General features: G+C 30.6%; 2 protein-coding genes across 3 annotated transcripts; one reads left to right on the forward strand and one right to left on the reverse strand.

The window, feature by feature from the left end:
* The first annotated feature begins 1,431 nt into the window (after positions 1 to 1,431).
* LOC130896039 (kallikrein-5) lies at positions 1,432 to 12,316 on the forward strand. Its single transcript, XM_057803794.1, has 6 exons — positions 1,432 to 1,723; positions 2,195 to 2,415; positions 3,968 to 4,316; positions 8,493 to 8,713; positions 9,631 to 9,979; positions 10,513 to 12,316. Exons 1-6 carry the CDS (start codon positions 1,670 to 1,672, stop codon positions 10,801 to 10,803), a joined length of 1,485 nt encoding a protein of 494 aa, XP_057659777.1. The 5' UTR covers positions 1,432 to 1,669; the 3' UTR covers positions 10,804 to 12,316.
* LOC130896041 (uncharacterized) lies at positions 8,426 to 14,651 on the reverse strand. Of its 2 annotated transcripts, none has more exons than XM_057803797.1 (5): positions 13,905 to 14,651; positions 13,692 to 13,847; positions 12,502 to 12,676; positions 11,436 to 11,774; positions 8,426 to 11,216 (listed from the first exon to the last, which is right to left on the reverse strand). In XM_057803797.1, the coding sequence occupies exons 1-4, from the start codon at positions 14,127 to 14,129 to the stop codon at positions 11,443 to 11,445; spliced, it is 888 nt and encodes a 295-aa protein (XP_057659780.1). In that variant the 5' UTR covers positions 14,130 to 14,651; the 3' UTR covers positions 8,426 to 11,216; positions 11,436 to 11,442. The 2 variants fall into 2 exon arrangements, with proteins under 2 accessions (XP_057659780.1, XP_057659779.1); XM_057803796.1 differs by lacking the exon at positions 8,426 to 11,216 and having other exon boundaries at positions 11,361 to 11,774; positions 13,905 to 14,243; positions 14,469 to 14,615.
* Between the last annotated feature and the right edge of the window lie 494 nt (positions 14,652 to 15,145).

The following is a 15,145-nucleotide window of genomic DNA, read 5'->3' on the forward strand; positions in this document are numbered from 1 at the left end:
AAAACGGCCACAAGATTGTCCAACAATAAAGAGGTGATATAGTCAGTTAGTTGCTATTTTGAGGAGCTTGACGATTATTATTTTAAAACGGTTATCACACTTATTGAACTAAAAGGAGATAAGGTTGAAAAATAAATATATTTTTTATGTTTTCTTTATTGAACCAGGTACTTCTGGTACCATCCTCTTAGAAAAAACATTAACAAATCTAAAAATACTGCTACCTCAAACAAATGAAATTGACACGAGATTTTTCTTCTATTTTCCAAATTAAAGGTCTAAATACGAATAATATTTGTTGATTACGAGGAATGAGATTTCCGATCGGTCCAAATAGGGCCAGCTAATTTTCCAGGAACGTCAAAGAAAAGTGAATTACTTTATATTTAGTTCCCAACACAAACTCAACCTCAAATATAAGAGTGATCTTAAGGATTTGGATTTAATTTGCGAAAAATACGTCTAAAAGTATAAATTTCAAAATAACCACAATGCTAATATCACTTAGTTTGATATCAAGTTTCATAAACATTTTGAAAAAGTTAAGTGTTTAATTGAACTCTAGGAAAATACATAGTTAAATATAATTAATCTGTTGGTCTGAAAAATGTTAAGGCCTTACCTCAACTTGATATATTTATATCAAGAGTTCTGTATTCAGAACGAACTTCTGTATTGAGGTGTCTTACTTTTTTGCGTGCAGTTAATAATATTTTGTTATCTTATCGTAATTACAGAATTGGTTATACAATTTTAAACCCAAAGGAAATATGTAAACAACGTATTTTTAAAAATAAACTTGTTTTTAGTGATAAAATTTGGATGTTTATCATAACTGTTTGTAAATATATTCAGTTCATACCAGGGATGTTCAATCGAAAATATAACTTTACTGGTAGGATTAAAAATAATAATTTTTCATTTTAATAGATTTTATCATGCCACCTCCATCTTTGATTTTTGAAATATCCGAAATCTTTTGAAGAAAATTCCAGCATTTCTTAAGAAGTACTCGCATAAGAGGTATTGTTAGTTTTAAATGATTTATAGTTTTAAAAAATCAGCAATAATCTCACTAAAAAGTAAAAAAACGTTATAAGAATAAGAAAATTACCAAGTACACTTCCATTAACTAAAAGCGTATTTTCCAGTGTTGCAAACTGTATTTTATTTTTGCTTTCTAGCTCAATTTGCTATTTCAAACCTACAGATGTAACATCTCAATTTTGTAAGTCGGAGACTGCTCTATATAATTCAAAAAGCAATTTATGATATCTGGTGCATGGACTAAATATAATCAGATATTTTGGTCGAATTATTGCATCGCCTTCAGTCTTTGACAAGTGCAAAGTTTAAATTGAATTTGATCGCTCAAAATAGTTCAAAATTTAGGCTAAAACTCATACAAACATACAGGTTAAACAAATAAACCTAATCCAACCATTGAACAGTTAATTTATTACTCAGCTATAAAATTATACGATCTTTTTTAGTTTTAATTACAATTAGTAGTTATTGATAAAATATCTGTTACACATAATTATTGACAAATCAGTATGTCAGTAGTCGTACTAGACTTCGATTGGTAATCAATAAATAACATAAGAAGTTTGATGGATGTCAGTTCTGTTACATTATACTTTACTATTCGTCTTTAATCATTTTAAATATGAACGTTATTGGTAGTGCGGTTTTTATTTTATGGTTTATGTGTGGTAACAAGGTAAGCTAACGTTGTAATAGAAAATCGAATCGAAATACAGAAAAATAATTATAATACGATTCGTATTTGTATTATGCGAAAAAGATAAATGGTCTCAAACATTTTCTTAATAGTCACAAAGTTCACTCATACTCTGAGTATTTTATTTGAAATAGAAAATTTGATATTCTATTGTCATCATGACAAATTTTGGAGAAACTAATTATACTAATGTACAAAAGAAGATTTCACCTATTTTATTTCAAATGAACTTTCGTTGATGAATCCTCTAGAAGTTGTAGATTCTCTTTTCATTACTACCGGATCAAAATGGTATCCCTTTTCGCATCGTTACCATTTAATATTCTAAGGATAACACCCACTACTCCCATGTCTTCAACGAATTTTTTCAGTGGTTTATTTTCTTTAATGGTGATTAGGTTATTTAAAATGTAATAATATCTGATAGTTCCACTCATATATTTTTTTCAGCTAGAAGCTAGTAAAAATAATCTAACAGGCGTATTCGTGTTTCCTAAAGATGTAAAAACCAAATCTATAGTCAGAATAATGGGGGGAGAAAACGTTTCACCTCCTCACTCGTATCCATATCAAGCAGCTCTACTAGCAATCACTTCAAGAAAAGAAACTTTTTGCGGTGGCACACTCATTGACAGAAATTGGATTTTAACAGCTGCCCACTGCGTAAACGAGTAAGAAAAAATTATTACACAACAGTGAAATTATAAATGTTATTTTTGTTAATAAATCCACTTAAAGTCACATGAGATAGAGCAAGAGAATACAATACAATGAAAGACACAATATTTTATCTCTTTACCAGAAGCTCACTTGATCGATTTTTACAGGATCTGTCATGGTTTTACTGGTATTTATTCAGAACATTATGTTTTTTGTGGTGGCCAGTTAACTATTTAGTAGAAAATAAGTGCAGAAAAAGTAACATAATACGATGGCAGTAGCCTTACGTAATATTAAAATACCTGCACAACCCACATTTTAAAACTATATTTCCAGCTTTTTTATTCCTAAGTCGAATTGTTTTTTAGCTTAGAGAAAGAAATGATAAATCTGCTGTGTTTGATGAGTTACGTGGAGACATGATGAAGCAGTACTTTCCTCCTCCAGTCATCCTCTCCAGCCAATCTAAATTGCTCGTTGGATTTTGGTAAATGTTTCACAGTATCTGACAACAACTTCTCCTTGTTTCCTAATCTCTCAAATTATTGAAGGAATAGTTAACGCGTGCTCCTCGTGTCCGTCAGTCAGAATCCGGGGGACCCAACGAATATTAACCTGGTGGAAATTTAAAGTTTTTGTTAAAGTTCTTTCAATTATGCCATGATAAGCTTCCTTGCGACCTTTACCAAAATGGACAAGCAGTCTTCACCATAAACCTCAGTCAGTTAGTACCTCCAGGGGTTGTTACTTCCTTGAGTGAAGCACTCAACACTTCCACCTCAACTCTGACGTCTGCCAAACGAATACCAAGCACCTTCCCTCGAGATCGTAGCTCATTGGGAGCCTTACTCTTGGTGCAATCTTCGTACTAGTGTAAAGAATAACTTTATATTTAATAAATTTTCTTCAACATTTTGCACCGAAATGAGTGTTGCGTTCTGAATATTCCACTTGATGCAATCTTCTAAATCACGACTATTGTCAGGTCTGTTAATGTAACTTACTAAAAAGTAATGTATAAAATAAAGGTGAAATCGACTGATATAGCAACTGTCGAAACTATATATGAGATCAATCAATGAAATTTTATATTCCAGTGGATAGAAGTGACGTCTAGTTTAGATAGCTTCCACGTAACCAACAATGTTTTCCACAAATTGAAAGAAGATCTAGTCCCAAACATGATTGGCGTAGGATGCTTAACACATAGATTTGCCATTTCCAAAATTTGACTACTAGGATAAGACTAAGATAAGACTTTATATGTCTTATCTAAGACCACAGTATCCGCGCATGTAATTAGAAACGCCGTGCAACCACGTATGTGATTTACTGCCAGTAAACGTAAAATCTATCATCAAATTTATAATTTTTTGTCACTTACACAGTACAAGTTTTTAAAGAATTCTGTGAAACAGTTGCTGATTCTATAGATGTCCATAATCGAAAATGAAAGCTGGTATAATATTGTATTCTTTTCCAATATTTTGGTTTCTGCATATTATTATATCATGAAGATCGTTATTATATTGTGTTATTTAATAATTTCTTCTTCTATTACAGCAATTTTTTGTATGCACATATTTTATTGGGAAGTCACGATATAACCAATACCCAAGAAAAGGGTCGCCAAGTTTATTATAGCGACAAAGTTTATGTGCACGACGATTTAGATCTTGTCACTTTTCAAAACGACATTGCTTTGGTTAAACTTTCGCAAAGCGCTAGATTGAATAATTATGTAAATATGGTTAAAATCAGTTCGGATTCAGATACTTATGTTGGAAAAACCGCAACTATCCTTGGATGGGGAGCAACAGAATTTACAAGCATTTCTAATATTTTAAAAAAAGTAGAAGTAACTGTATTATCGAACGATGACTGTAAATTCACGAATAACTTATATAATTCAGTAAGTATTTTAATTTTCTCTCCAAATCTTCTTTTTCTTCTACTGCCTAGCACCTACAGCGCGTTGGCAATTATCTTATGGTCTGACATTTATTTATAGCAGCATGATACAGCTCACCAGTATTATTTATGCCAGTTTTATATTGCGTAGCCATAACATTTGTTACATTCGGTCTACGCTTCTCTTTCCTTCAATCTTTCCTTGTATGATCAATTTGGGTATTGTATATCTTTCTCCTCTAAGAACGTGACCCAAGTATCCAACCTTTCGCACCTTGATCAATTTGAACAGCTTTATGTCTCTCAGTCCCCGCTCTTCGTAGTACATCCTTGTTCCTCTCTGTCCATAGTATACGCAACATTCTTTGAAGGTTCCACATTTCAAAGGCTTTTAGCTTTAATACAGTCATCAGTTTATTGTTTTTTTTTTCTCTGTACCTTCAATACGGAAGTTGTCTCAATAAATTTATTTGACAGGGATCATTCACCTCAAAAAACTGATTTTTATTTTCAAAATGATTCCAATATTATAAAAAATTCATTGATAATAAAATTTAACGATCAATGAATAATTTTCGATCATAACACCAACATTATTTCCACAAAGAATAGAACGATCTACTAAACCAAATCTGTCAAGACTATCTTTTTTTCTCTAATAAAGACAAAGCGAGGAAAGACTTTAGTGTTCTGGAAAATGTTGAACGTTTGGCTTCTGCGTAAATCAGCATCCGATACGAGGTGTTATGCATTCCAAAATAAATTAAAAAATTGGAGTTGTGACCTAGGTATTCTATTATTTCCTGGTCATCTTCATATTCATTAGGTGTAGAGCTTCAGAAACATATTCTGCAAATAAGTCCAATCTTTGGGTTTGCTTGTAGCGGTTTATACCTAATTGTCGAATCGGCTTAACCTAACTGTAATTAAAGTACGTTTAAGGATTTAATATAAAAAGTACTTTTTTTTAGGTAATTCAAAATACTCATTTGTGCACCTCTGGGGTGGGTACTAAAGGAATTTGTGATGGAGACAGTGGAGGACCTCTTATAATTGATGATATTCAAATCGGAGTAGCTTCCTTTGGAGCCAGTGATTGCGCTGGAACTCCATCTGTATTCACTAGAGTATCTAAATTCAATGATTGGATTACTTACACAATATTAAACAAGAGTAACAAAGTGTTTATCAACATTATTCCATTTTATATTTCAACATCATTTTCGATCAGTATTAATATCTAAAATACATTTATTAATTAAGTAATTTGATTTTTATTGGTATGCTCATTTATAATTTATAACTTTATATAGCTTAAACTAGCGATCACAGGAATTTGTCAAACGTGGAAATCCCTAGGCCGAAACGAGGCTCTCGTCAAAATTTCCATGGGGGGACCGTAACCGTTCACTGGTCTTTTTGACACCCTCGCTTTCAACTAAATATCTTGGATTGGTTTATAATTCAAAAAATTGTACGCAAATACGATTGAAATGTCATTTTTCCTTCCTCAACATTATTGAACAAGTTTTTATAAGGATTCCAAAAATGATGTTCTAAATTAAGTAAATATTTTAGTGAAGGTCTACTTCAGAACAATATATAATTAATTAATTAATCTATTGACCTTAAAACTGTTCAAGTTGTACCTCAAATTTATATATTTAGCTCAAGAGTTCATTCCAAAATTTATATATTTAGCTCAAGAGTTTATTCCAAAATTTATGTGGTCAGATATTCCTTTTTCATATGCAGTTGATGAAATTTTGTTTGTTTAATTCTTATCGCACTTAAATGCAGACTAATTTAGTTGTATTATTGTAAATGCATGGATAATACGTAGACAACAAAAACAAACTTGTTTTTAGTGGGTAACTTTAGATTTGTATCAAAACGATTTTGTAAATACATTCACTTTATACCAGGGGCGTTCAATCGAACACACCGTTATATTGGTATAATTAAGAATAATAAATTTCCACGAGTGCCACCACAATCTTTGAATGATTCCAGATCATTGCGATCTTTTGCAAAATATCACCATATTGTTCAAAAATATTGTAAATGAATTATAATTCATTACAACCCATTAAATAGTTTAGTCGTTAAGGAAAGAATGTGAAATTCCCTCAGATTTGGTTGGAAAGTTCATTGATGGGAATATTTAGTATGTCAAGTTAATAGATTTTAGTTCATCTTCAGTCTCTGAAGACGTTAATTTGGTTATCGAAACACGCGTTAGACAGTGTAGAGTGCTGGTGTAGTGGTAGTGTCTCTAGTCCTTTCAAATTCAATTTGCTATGTTAAGCTTATTTTTGATATTTACAGATATGTTGATAATTGCATCTCGATTTTGTAAATCAGAGACTGCACTGCAATTTATGAATCCCAAATAAGGAAAATCAGATATTTTGATTGAATTTTACGAAGCTTAAATTAACTAATCGCTTTAAGTTTAAATTAAAATTTGGACCAAAAAAGCAGTTATAAACATAGAGTTGAAACTAATAAATTCGTGGTAAAAATCTAAACTAAGAATTGGAAAGTTAATTTATTACTCACAAAATTATACCTTCTTTTATAGTTTTTGTTTAATTAGTAGTAATTAACAAAATATTTGTTCACATTTGAGCAAATAATTTTTTGATCAGAATTTTTCTATATGACAAATAATGATGACATTGGTCGATAACTGGGATTATTGACATATCATATCATACTTAGAAAGACAGATAAAAATTTATTATACTAGACTTCGATTGGTAGTCAATAAATAACATAATGTATTGAATGGATGTCTGCTCAGTTACATTTTACTTTACTATTGAATGAATTCGTTTTTTAACCATTTTAAATATGAACGTTATTGGTAGTGTGGTTTTTATTTTATGGTTTACGTGTGGTAACAAGGTAAGCTAACGTTGTAATAGAAAATCGAATCAAAAATATACAACGAAAATAGAAAAATATAGAGATATGTTCATAATAGGGTTCAAATTTGTATTATGCGGAAAGATAATTTGTGTCTGTGACATTTTCTTAATAGTCAAAAAATACAATACTTTGAGTATAGTATTTAAAATGTAAGAGTTGATATTATCTACTGTCACAATGACAAATGATGGAAAAATGGAGATTTGACCTATTTTATTTTAAACGAAATCGCGTTGAATCCTCTAGGAGTTGTAAGTATCTTTAATTGTCTTTTCATTGATACCTTGAAGGCCAAGTTTAAATTATGTCAAGTCGGGTTACAATTGCAAAGAAAATAAGACATCCATCAAAATGGTATTGTTATCATTTAATATTCCAAGAATTATACCCAACCTTTTTATAAGATTTTTTTTGAAAAGCTATAAATATTCAATCAAAAACAACGCTTAAAAAGTACATGAATTTGTTCGATTTTCTATCTTCTCTGTATGACTTTCAGATTGATCTAGTTTAATAGAATTGTTTAAAGATTACCAATAATTACCAAATTACATTTGGATTTTAATCTCTATATTTTCCCTCTATTTAAATATATTTAATATAAATTACAAAAATATTTTATCGCCTTCTTCCTCTAACGTAAATTTGATTTTTAAATCATAATTTCGAATGCGTATGCAATGCCCATTTGGCATGTCGGCCATGATAGCCAAATATACCGCTCTAGAAGCTAAATTCAAATTTTGATAGGAAAATACTCATTGATTTATTAGGTTTATAAGGCTAAGATCGTTTTAAAATGTTTATGTAATGAGAATAATCTTTTAACATCACATTCTCTTTATGATGTCAGTGGTTTTGTACAATATTTCTATAGTTTTTCTTATGTCCCGCTTTCAAAATTATGGTCACCTTATCTCTTAATAGTGTTATTTCCTTTTTCAAACATAATAATATATATATATATATATATATATATATATATATATATATATATATATATAAATTTTATTTCAAATGAACTTTCGTTGATGAATCCTCTAGAAGTTGTAGATTCTCTTTTCATTACTACCGGATCAAAATGGTATCCCTTTTCGCATCGTTACCATTTAATATTCTAAGGATAACACCCACTACTCCCATGTCTTCAACGAATTTTTTCAGTGGTTTATTTTCTTTAATGGTGATTAGGTTATTTAAAATGTAATAATATCGGATAGTTCCACTCATATATTTTTTTCAGCTAGAAGCTAGTAAAAATAATCTAACAGGCGTATTCGTGTTTCCTAAAGATGTAAAAACAAAATCTGTATCCAGAATAATGGGCGGAGAAAATGTTTCACCTCCTCATTCGTATCCATATCAAGCAGCTATATATACAACTACTTCAAAACAGCAATCTTTTTGCGGAGGCACCCTCATTGAGAAAAATTGGATTTTAACAGCTGCCCACTGCGTAAACGAGTAAGAAAAAATTATTACACAGCAATGAAATTATAAATCCCATTCTCCCTTCGCCAGTCGTTCCCTCCAAGGATTCAAGATTGCCCGCTGAAGTTTGATTAATCTGAGTTTATTGTCCAACAACTTCTCCTGGTTGTCTACCATCTCAAATTATTAGACTAACTGTTAAGGCGTTGCTCCTTATGTCAGTCAGTTTTGCAATAACTCAACGTTTCTGTTAAAGTTCTTTCAATTGTGCTATGATGAGGTTGAGAAATGCATTCGACAAATTCATAATAAGTGACCCTCCGATTTTTGAGCAGCTCACTGTTAATCTTTAGGACAATCACATCCGAAACCGACAATTTTCCATTCCGTTCTTGACATCGATCTTCCGTGCAGCCCTCAACAAAATCCCTGTACAATTTGCGGCCATGCACTCTTCAAAGAAAACTTCAGTCAGTTGCCGATATACCTCCACTCCATACGTGAAGAAAATTGGCAGGAACGGCGGTCAACATTTATACACCTCTAACCGTTGCCATGCTAAGTTTGAGCGGCGTAGCAAATCGCAGACGGGCGGGCTCGAGAGTGAGCGATCCGGAGAAACCCAGACGGATGTCAACCCAATTTTCGATGTAAATTTTTGACAGCAAAGATATTTTTATCATTATTATGTAAATTCAATTTTGAAGCCTCAATATTAATCAAAAACTGTTTTTTTTATAACTATAACCCACTTAACATGTCTGAATTAAGAACTCGAAGTTTTCACGCGTCTTGTCCCGACTACCAAATTTTACAGATGGCAACCATTATCGAAAAGGAAAATATAATAAAAATTGTATTCTTTCCCAAAATTTTGATTTCTGTACGTTATTATGTCATTACGATCGTTAATATATTCTGTTATTTAATAATTTCTTCTTCTGTTACAGCAATTTTTTGTATGCAACTATTTTTTTGGGAAGTCACGATATATCCAATACCCAAGAAGAAGGACGCCAAGTTTATTATAGCGACAAAGTTTATGTGAACGACGGTTTTGATCCGGCCACTTTACAAAACGATATCGCTTTGATTAAACTTTCGCAGAGCGCTACATTGGATAATTATGTGAATTTGGTTAATATCAGTTCGGATTCAGATACTTATGATGGAATATCCGCAATTATCCTTGGATGGGGGACAACAGAAACCACAAGCGTTTCTAATATTTTAAAAAAAGTAGAAGTAATTGTTTTATCGAACGATGAATGTAAATCCACCAATGATGCATACAATCTAGTAAGTATTTAATTTTTTGAGTTTTAAAATAGCTAGAACTACCCTTCCGAAAGCAAGATTATTATATTAACACTGGTTTGTCCTTACCATATTGAAGATAGCTATAGCGGCAATGGATTACTACCATGACTTTTCGACAAAAAATAGAACATTTACTCACCCTTAAAGAGAGGCAACCAATCATACACAATGTTTAGAACTGGTTGTTGAAAAAGAATAGTTTCCGGCATCGCTCGGAAGACTGCGTCAAAATCGTTAAATCATAGAATAATTAAATGACAATAAAATAAATTCTTAATTTTATCTATGCTAAGCGTATAACTGGTTGTGGATACGACAGGCGCGAAAATAAATTGCATTTTCTGGGAAACTGTACCTTCAATTAAATAACTGATATGATTTTCAGAATCTCCATGAGAAAATATATACTATTTGGTTTTAAACACTTTCACAGCACGCTACATTGTTATGAAAATGGAAAAAAATCTGATGTTAGTCAAATATCATATAATATAAAAAGTACTCCTTTTTAGGTAATTCAAAATACTCATTTGTGCACCTCTGGGATGGGTATTAAAGGAAGTTGCACTGGAGACAGTGGAGGACCGCTTATAATTGATGATATTCAAATCGGAGTAGTTTCCTTTGGACCTATTGATTGCGCTACAGGATATCCATCTGTATTCACTAGAGTATCTGAATTCAATGATTGGATTACTTATACAATATTAAACAAGAGTAACAAAGTGTTTATCAACATTATTCCATTTTATATTTCAACGTTATTTTCGATAAGTGTAAATTTTTTAAAATACATGTGGTAATTAAGCTATTTTTATTAGTATACTGAAATTATTGGTCACGGGAAACCCAAGGCTGAAACGAGGCCCTGGTCAAATTTTTTTTCTAAAATACCCTTAAAATTAAATTTAATTTTCGAATTACAATGATACTGAATAGACAACATCGATTAATAAGACTTAATTTCAAATATCCTCTCAATCTTAATGAACGCTTTAGCACTTAAAAACACTTTACACGATAAAAAAAATAAAATGACATGCTCAAAGCTCGTTGATTTCTCCTTCGAAGCTTCCTCAGACGTCCCCATACGCTACTGACGTTCAGTGCAAGCAGACCTGTACAGGTGACAATTTTCGTTCATTCAAATGTCTGCAAAAGTGTTCAGATATTTTAGTGTTTTGTCGCTAACGAAAATGCCTTTGACAAACGAACACTAAAAATTAGAAAATATAGAAATATACATGGAAATTGTTGTATATCTTTGAGCATGTTTATTAAGTTATAACTAATATTAATTAATTAGATTGTTTCAATTTCAATTTAGAAAGTTATTAGTATAGTTTAGGAAACATTACAAACTACAAACGTCACTTATAAACCTATATTTATAGCATAAATAAATGTACGAAATATATTTTAAATTTGAACCTACCAACTTTTTATCCAAAAATGGATTTAAATATTATATAACCCAAAAAGCTTATTCCAATATATTTCAATACTCTTAATGGCATTTCAATAGGTTCATTCTCAATCGAAGGCAGTGGAATTGGCTTCTCTCCTTTGGAATTCAAATAACGTATCACATTGTGCACATCATTTCTGCTGTTCAAAATTTCATTGTAATTTTGAATTTCCCACTGTTTAATTTCCTTTAAATACATTTCAACATCTTTTGAAATGCTAATTCCTTGATGAAATTTTAAAGATGAAATTTCTTTATTTATATAAGTCTTAAGGTCTTGTCTCCAGAAAAATGTGTAAAGAAAAGCTAAAAATTTATCAAACAATAATACACAATGGAATATTAAAATACATCTCAACATTTAGTACATGTGAAGTAAATTACTTTTTTTATTTCACAAATAAATTGTAACCTTACTACTCCGGCTGGAGACTCTTCCTTAGAAAGTGATATTCGACCTCAATTAAAGTATATAAATAACTGATACTCAGATTGGGTGAACAATTAATATTAAATACTGAATGAATCCAATAAATCTCAATGATTGAATTAACTAAACTTCATTGAATGAACAACATTCATTATTGAAGGTGTTTACAACAATCCTATTTATATGAAAATGAACGCTGACAAATGTTTATGAAATATAATCTTTTTGCGTTCTAATTTTTGAATAAAAAAAAGTGGAAAAGATGGAAACACCTTATGAATTAAATCATTAAAAAGAAACAAACTATCTCCAGACACGATTCTTGTGAGTTAATTTGATTAGAGTGGCAAACATTTTATGTGACATTAATAATGTGATTTTATTGAAACATATATCGAATAAAGAAAATATATTTGTTTAGAGTTTTCTATAACACATATCCAACAATCCAACTCTCAACTCAATAATCTCATAACATGATAAAAATTATAAATCTTGCAATATTATTTTTTAAACTATGAAATATATGGTTTTCGAATAATGATATAATCTATAATTGATTCATTTCTTATTAGAATGAATATAATAATTTAATATGTTTACCTAAAAACGAGCCAATTATACTTAATACTAAACCTAAATATTTAGCATATTCTAATTGTGCCCTTTGTTTTTCCTGCGAATCTCTAACAGAATTTGTAAATGCTGTAAACAAATCTCTTTCAGCTTGATCATATTCTTGGAAAGTAGCATTAACCGAATATTCCAAGTTTAATATCTGAAATTTAGAATAATCTATTTTTTAAACATACCCCATACACATTCAGTTTAAGCTGTCAGTTAGAAATGAGAGTATGAAGGGTCAAGCTCAGCTAATCTTATAACAACTATTGAAAAATCACTAATCGACATGAGCTATTAAAAGAAGAAATGTGACAGAAAATAAAAAATTTTCTAGTCCATTCTTACACAATGATGGAATTTCAAATTCATTTCCACTATTGACATGGAAATTTTTTGTTGTTTCCCTTACAATTCCTTTCCTTTAGGATTAAAGGATGGAAGGAATGAAAATTATGGCAAATTTAATATTATTTATCAAGTACCTTGTAATGAATTTGAGGTTGTTTACATAAGACAGATATCTCAGTATTTATAAAATAGATTAAAAGGTCATAAATGCGATAAAAACATAAAACTGCATCAACAAACCGGAAAATCTAAAAAAAAAACTACATGCAATTATAAAAATTCTTGAAAATGAATCAATACAAGAAAAGAACTTTTTGAATTTATCTAAATAATTAGATAATTAGATTCTTCAATGGTTAATGTTTGTGGTTAAAATATATTTTTATTTGTAAGAGATCTATTGATTAATAAAATTATCAATGACAGCTCATATGTTCATAAAGACCAAAATATGTCTAAACATCAATGTTCTACCTGTTTTAATATCTAATTTTCAATCAGAAGGGACCTAAAATAAAGACAATTTTACAACGAAAATAAGACCTTAAAAAAAGTTTTAACTGTATAATGGATAAGTGAAGTTAAACTAAAAAGTAGCGATAGTGATGAATGAAAGAAATTCATGCAAACTATCAATTCTTAGAAAGGTTTACAGATTGTTTGACAACAAATTTTTCAGCAAAATATAGTGGGTTAGTTAATATTTTCCACAAGACATGACTTTTTCCATTCTTTGCAACATTTAACATCATATTTCAACAAATTTACACTAAACCCACTAGGTAGTAAATGTCTTAATCACTTTTGTATTCTTAACTCACCTCTCTTTCATCCTTTATTAGTTGACAATATACATCGAACTTTTCTTTTCTATCAATGTGTTGAATCTGACTTTGCACATCTTGTGCTTGTCGTCTTATTTCAGATAATTGTCTGTTTATTTCTCTTCTTTTTGTTTGAGTGGTTAATAGTTGCTCCTAAATTAAATTTCAATTAATGAATATCGTGCATATTTAAAATTGTTTCTTATTAACCTGCAAAGCTGTAACTCTATCTTGATAAATCTTAACTTCGTCTAAACCTATAATTTTCATATACCATTTATTCAAATGTTCTAGTTTGTCAGAAACTATTTTTCTTTGTTCTTTTTTCAACTTTTCCAAATATTGAGGAGCTTCGGCAATTGCCTGATTAATAACTTTTTTTAATGTCTCCAAATTTTTATTATTCACCGCTCTCATAATTGTTTTCCTCATCATCTCGTTAGTTTGAACTTACACATGTAATTATCGAAATTTTCTGGTCTTATCAATCAATTTCTAATTATCATATTTTGCGTAACACGATTACGTATCAAGTTTTTAATTATTATACTAAAATGAATAGAAATATTATACATACTATTAACCTTATATATAAATCTAATAATAAAAGTTATTGGTTGGAATCTAAGGGTTCAATCAGACGTTGAAGAATGGACGTGCGTCATGACTATTGCCGAACGGAAAGAGCCAAAATTCATGTAGTAGTCTTCAATGAAAAAGAAACTTCCACAACATCTACACAAGCCTTGTTTAAATCCTATCTAGAAAAATTACCCACAAAAAGGTGACAGTACTAGACTTCCTCATAAATTTAGGGAAAACTGTAAAAACGTTATTAGAAGACATACAAATTCGCTGTTTTTAACATGATTAGAGCGCTAAAGCTATTGAGCGAAAATTGGGTAGAAAGTTGTTGTCTATAACTGCCTTTCACAGAACATATCCAAATCTTACTTCACAGAGACATGAATCTATTTTATCTCTAGAACCTGTCACTCTGGGTGCGTTCCACTAAGCACTTACGACAATCACATTCATGACCACGATCTTTCACGCTCCACTTAGTCCAGAGCGTGATAATCGTATCTCCAAGTTGAATGGCTTGTTAAGCGTTTTGAGAGTCGAGATAAATATTAACGAATGGCAAAATATAAAAAAGCGAAAGCTTCAAATACTCTAAATCTCAAAGCAGTACTATCCGCAAACATATTACACGTTCACTAAACGCATATAACTCGTAAAGTGAACGTTTAAAAGAAGCAAATTTGTGCAAAAATGACTTACGTTGGAGGATATTAAAACAGGCCTTACTCAAAAACAGTGCATAGAATTGCTTCGTGTAACTTTTGGTCATGAAGCACTATCAGAGAAAAAACATCGATGCTGTGAGCAAAATGGTTAAAGAAGATCGGCATGTGACTTACAGGTCTCTTGGGATATCGGAGAGTATA

Source organism: Diorhabda carinulata, chromosome 6, assembly GCF_026250575.1.
Source record: "Diorhabda carinulata isolate Delta chromosome 6, icDioCari1.1, whole genome shotgun sequence".
In the NCBI taxonomy this organism is placed as follows: Eukaryota; Metazoa; Arthropoda; class Insecta; order Coleoptera; family Chrysomelidae; genus Diorhabda; species Diorhabda carinulata.